General features: G+C 31.8%; 1 protein-coding gene across 1 annotated transcript in view; it reads left to right on the forward strand.

Moving 5' to 3' along the window:
* Nucleotides 1-5387, forward strand: part of LOC143048855 (uncharacterized) — a 43054-nt gene extending 37667 nt beyond the window's left edge. Inside the window, exons 15-18 of the mRNA XM_076222724.1 lie at nucleotides 1649-1724; nucleotides 2855-2995; nucleotides 4361-4391; nucleotides 5249-5387. Of these exons, the coding sequence (XP_076078839.1) occupies nucleotides 1649-1724; nucleotides 2855-2995; nucleotides 4361-4391; nucleotides 5249-5387 (387 nt within the window). The remainder of the gene's footprint in view (nucleotides 1-1648; nucleotides 1725-2854; nucleotides 2996-4360; nucleotides 4392-5248) is intronic.
* Nucleotides 5388-6000: the final 613 nt, after the last annotated feature.

A 6000-nucleotide genomic window follows, 5' to 3' on the forward strand; every position in this document is an offset into this window, starting at 1 on the left:
TATTATAAGTTATCTACGTTCGTAGATATGGATATTTTAAACCCTGAAGTACCCAAGTACACCTGAGGCGCAACCGAAGGATGTACAGGGTACTGAAGGGTGTTAAAATATCAATATCTATGGATATGAACGAAGATAACGAATGTATCCCCAGTCTTAGTCTAAATCTGACGATTTTTAGAGAAATTCGACCACAAAGTTTAACGTGAAAGTAACGTTTTTTTCATTTCTTAAATATCTTTTATTGAAACTTTGGATTTTGACATATTTTGAACGGGGTGTAGGGTACTACCTATGGTAGAACGCTACAGGTAGACAAATATAAGACGTTTTAATCTAAAAAAAAAAAAGACAGAGCAAGTGAAATGGGTCGAACTTGGCGCTATAAGTTGTGAGAGTCACATCATAGACGGTGTGACGTAAACGTGGGTCATTTTCAAATCTAGGTCAGTAGTCCCATTCTTTGACTATGTAGCAAAATAGTGATGCATTTACTAAAATGAGTGCAAATAATCGACATAATAAGATAAAATCGTTAGTGGATTAATTATCTTTTATCTAATAATACAGACACCATGGATAATCTACAGAATTCGATATTTCATAAGGAACAACATCGGAACTAAGGAAAACGCGCGTGAATTTCCGCGATGTAATGGGTAGCAATGTCCGGGGATATGGGTAAGCAACACTCGGGGGCTATGGGTTTGTAACGACGTGCGTTAACCAATTAAAATCCTAGAAATATACTAAGCCGGGGACAGATAGTTTTGTTTTGTTCTACCTTTTAAAACTATGAAATGTAAATGCAGAATTAGACAATTGATATTAGAACAATACCTAGGATTGCATAATCAAAATTAATGATTTACAAAATTTCATGGTTTTATTTACGAAGCAAGAGGTACTCTAAAGAGATCAACCAAAGGAGTAAACGACCATTTCAAAATGCAGATACAAATCCAAGGACAAAAATCAATTAAAAAATTAAACTGCACTTAAAACCAAGGCAAAAACATAGTTAAGTTTAAATGTAATTACTGTTACAAAACCCGATGAAAGGAAATAACTATTCATTAATCAAATGTGTCTGACACGCTTCGAATAGATAAACCTACTTTATGAATCCCAAAACCAAACTGATTAAAATTCAGAGATTTGCATGTACGAATCGATGAAAACGCTTACAGCTGTGTTAACAAAACAACTATTTACATGAGTGAGGTGAAACTTTGGTTGCTTTATAATTTCTTAATTAATCAACTGTGAATTACATGAATTATTAAAAAAAATTAAATGAAGTAGAGTCGATTTCACGGAATACTGATCATGAGCTGATACTACTCTCTGGAAAAACTAATAGTTCAACTGGAAAGTGATATCAACCGAGTACTAGTAATAAAACTTACGACTTAGATGAATTTCGTGCGTCCGAGGCTCTAATCAAAGCAAAAACATCAAAGTTGATATCCAAAGTATTAAAAGTTGCAGTCATTTGCATCAGTGGTGACTTCCTGCTGTAATGCAGACATGAGCGAAGTTATTGACGAGTGATAAATCGAAAAAAGTCTGTTGCATTCAATTTTTAACTCCAGTTGAGTTCTTTGTGTGATCAAATAAAGATGATAAAAATATTTTTCTTTTATAGCTGTATGCAGCGAACATACTTAATCAAAATGGAGAAAAAGTACAGAAAATCTATTTTGCGTCATCAAAAAGTAAACGTAAGCATCAGCCGATTTCATATCTCGTAAAAAAAGTCTCATCAACAAAGAGATTAGGGAGGGATAAAATGAAAAGTAGACATTTAAAATTTGCATAGTTTAGAAAAAGAGCTTTTGAAAGGCAAATTTTAGTAAGTAAACATGTTTGTTTAAATTCAAGTTTTATCTTTTTATAAATAAAATCAATATGCCTCTACCAAGTCTGGAATTTGACGGTTGTCTAACTGTGTGATGTATTTTGAAATTTTGATTTTTGTCTAATGAAGATGTCTGAATGCACTTCAAGCAAACAATTTATTTTGAACTAGTTAGGTTTACGTTAATATGCACGTGAACTTAAAAGATATAATCTTGAAGGTTAGCACAGAATTTAACGCATAAAATAAAGGGAACGCCGGACCTCATCCAAGTAACATAGTATGATACAAGGAGTTTAAATTTTTATCCAAGAAGCTGACAGGCAAGAATGTCAACCAAGAATCATAAATGTTAACTAGTTAAATCATGAACAAGATGTAGTTATTTTATATTATTATTACACCTGCATATAGCGTTTATGGTGGAAGATTTGTGTGCTGTGTTTTTATTTTCAATAAAATAACCTAGGATAGGGTGTATGAATTTAAATGATCGAAACAACCGATTAGATTTACCTTTTATTTTTGATAATATGTTTTCGTTTTATCTTTGTCATTTGTAATATTAAAGTAAATTTCAATTTTTCCGAAATCATTTTCATTCCTAAAAAAATATGCAGTTTTATCTTCTAGAAAGATCATGAAGATCCCGGATGGTAACAACTGATATTTAAAACCCACCTTGTAATATGTCAATAATTTTGAAACCCATCAATAACTGAGGACGAATCAATGTGATACAGAGGTTAGGTACTTTTCGGTCCACGTCTGAAAACTGTCGTTTCGCCAATGCAAGTACACAATGTCACTTTGATAGAACAAAGGTCCAGATTTAAGTAACAATATGTGAAAATACATATGGTCGTTTATGACAAATAAATTAATAACATAATACAAGCTAGCAAACACGAGAATCTAATGTATTTAAAGTATATTTACGCATTATGACATTTATCAACATATAAGACGTCTTATATAGTGATATGTTTGTAGCACAATTGTCAGATACAGGATATTCAATTGGAACAGTAGTGGGAGCTGCAGTTGGTGGTATTCTATGTAGTGTTCTTATCCTTGTATTGATATTTTGGTTATTCCTGAGACACAGAAAAAATAAAACTCCTAAACCGTCAAGTAAGTCTTAGCATTTTAATACTAGTTACAGTATTCATAAAGTGATGACAAAAGTAAATACTAAACCCTATCCAAAACGGAAAGTCCCTAATCAAATGGCAAACTCAAAAGATAAAACACACCAATCAAATGGACTTTAACTGTCATATTCCTGAAAACAGGTATTTTAAAAAGTAGAAAATGGTGGATTGAACCTGGTTTTATAGCACTTAACCTCTCACTTTTATGGCAGTCGCATCAAATTCCGTTATTTTCACAAAGATGCGTGAACAAAACAGACATATTCGGTAAAATAGTCAAAATAATATTACAGCAGTCATCACTGTGTAACAATCTCAAGACAAAGAAACATATACAATTTTTTTTTTTTAAAACCGCATCTATCAAATAAAAAAAAAAAACCACATTCCTTGTTTCGCATATTCAGCGTCAGAAATTGCAAACGTCACAAAGAAGACAGTTTGTCATTCAATGTCAATCCAAAAATATTATAATAACACATGGAGACTGGTGTTATGCCGGGCTATAAGATGAGACAGTATGTATACACACAAACCAAACCAATCACTCTTTAATCCACACTGAGTCTTTTACATGTTTCATTAAACAAGTTTCCAAACCCTGAATCGCTGGTCGGAAAACATGTGAAAAGAGCGATGAACAAAAGGCAATCATCATCTTGAAAGTAAACTATCTAAAAGACAACAATATGAGTTAAAAGACTTAAAAAATAGCTCATTCTCTATTGATCTTGATCAATTTCATCAAATAAACATGCAATACAAACCAGCCAAAAATAGCGTATTTCTACATTATTTGGCTTGGTCTTTTAAACATTTTTTTTTCAAGCTTCACTGATGAGTCTTTTGTAGACGAAACGCTCGTCTAGCGTAAATAGATTTTTTTTTATCCTGCATGGTATCTACGATGAGTTTATTAGAGTACAAGCAAACTCATTATTCTTGCAGTGAATAAAATTAAAATAAAAACATCTGCTGGTATCACTCCATGCTTTTTAACATTTGATTATCAGTTGCTGTATTTCCAAAAAAAACCCAACAATACCGTATATAAATCGAAACTATAAACATGATAAACACTACTTGTTCATAACCGAAAGTGTAAAGCAACATGAAACCGATAAATGAAAACACTTTTTATGTATGTTTTGCGTCTACCTATAATTTTGCGTTATCAGAGAAATGACACATCAAGGCTTCCGATTATTTAAAGATTAAAATAAATAAAAATGAAAGTAAAAAAAAATCAGTTATCGTTATTGGTTCTGATTTATGATCGATTTAAATGAGTCGTAGGTGTATTTTCTGGAAGAAGAAAAATCATTTTCGACATTGTTTTTTGCAGGATCTAAACATGAACGTGAAGAATCAAAAATGTAAGTAGAAAGTCTATACTTGTCTCAGCAAATAAATTCCAATAAACCTTAGTACAACACAAGGTACTTAAGGATGTACTTAGATGAGGTTTTGGAATTTGTGTCAAATGTTCGAAATCCTTGGTGTTTTTCCATACAATGCAATGTAAAATATTTTGCCCCATAACACCCATTTATTTTTTCATATAAGACTTGATAGCTCATGAAAGGTCATTTACCAAAATTTTAGAAGATTCTTGATTTTCTTTCTTTGTTTTGACTCCCAAATAATACAAATGCAAATCTAGGGTAAAAGTCCGAGTCAGCCTTTTCCCGACATATTTTAAATTTCAAATATCTCGAAAAGGAGGTCCATGACCTATCAATATTTTTAGCTTATCTTTATCATTAATTGATGCTCTACCAGCTTATAGTATCAATTTTAATTTCTTAATTTCTAATTTTTTACCTAACCTCACCTAAGTACATCCTTAAGTTGCATATTTGAAAAATGTCAGTCGGTCACGAAATTCCGTTTTATGTCGATCTCTCGGCTGTCAACCCCACTAAAATTTGTTATATCGTAAATCTTTTTTTTTTCTTCTACACAATGGTGTATAACATGCCTACTTTTGTCACCGGAATCATCCAAAGCAATCCTACCCAAATATATCAATGTTAATATTATGCCGAATTAGAAATATTCGCTTGGCAGTACTTGAAAGTGCTTGAAATCTTTTTTTCTACTGATGCCTTGTTGTTTCATTGACATTTTAAAACATGTTGATTTTCAGTACAACAGATATATTTATAACCACAATAAATCATGACCTAATAAAGTTATATATCCACAACCTTGAATAATATTATCTTTTCAGTGGAGACCAGTATGAAGACATAGGAATGGACAATGTATCATCTTACCAAGAACTTGGAGTAAAAGACAGTCCAAATGTATATGAACAAATTGGCCGAGTACATACCATAGACAAACATTATGAAAATATGATACCTTAAAAGTATTTAAACATCTTTTGCTTGATAAATATCTATTGTACCATCTTGCAGTATGCATGTTCAAACAGAATCACCCTGGTCATGCAATAACAATCTCTGACAATAACTGCAGTTATCATAACTATTCAATTTATTAAACATATTTAACTACCATTTGGATTTTATACTAAAAAACATTTCATGAAGAACCTTAATACACGATACACTCTGCATATAAATATACAACCACACATTATTGGAAACTTCGATAAAACTATAGCGATCAACAAATAATATACCACCTCCGGACTGAATATAAAAAAAGTCTCTTGTAAACGACTCGCGTTTTTAACTCCAGACGCAATTTTTCTCATCAGTACTGATGAAATAGCCAATTTAGATTCAAATGATCCTAATTAATGTTTACACAAAATCTGTCATTGATGGTTTATGGTTTATAGGACAGTTTTGTTCAATTTTTGCATCGCTTTTTAATTGTGCTGACAGACGGTTATTGCTGGTTCATTAACGTATACTCATTTTACTATTTCATTGTGCCTTTTTTTACTTAACCGACAGTATAATCTGAGAAAAAGTGGTAGCGGTTGTTCTGTTATGTTGGATGTAATTGCTC

The sequence above is a fragment of the Mytilus galloprovincialis genome, chromosome 10 (genome assembly GCF_965363235.1).
Source record: "Mytilus galloprovincialis chromosome 10, xbMytGall1.hap1.1, whole genome shotgun sequence".
Taxonomy (NCBI): domain Eukaryota; kingdom Metazoa; phylum Mollusca; class Bivalvia; order Mytilida; family Mytilidae; genus Mytilus; species Mytilus galloprovincialis.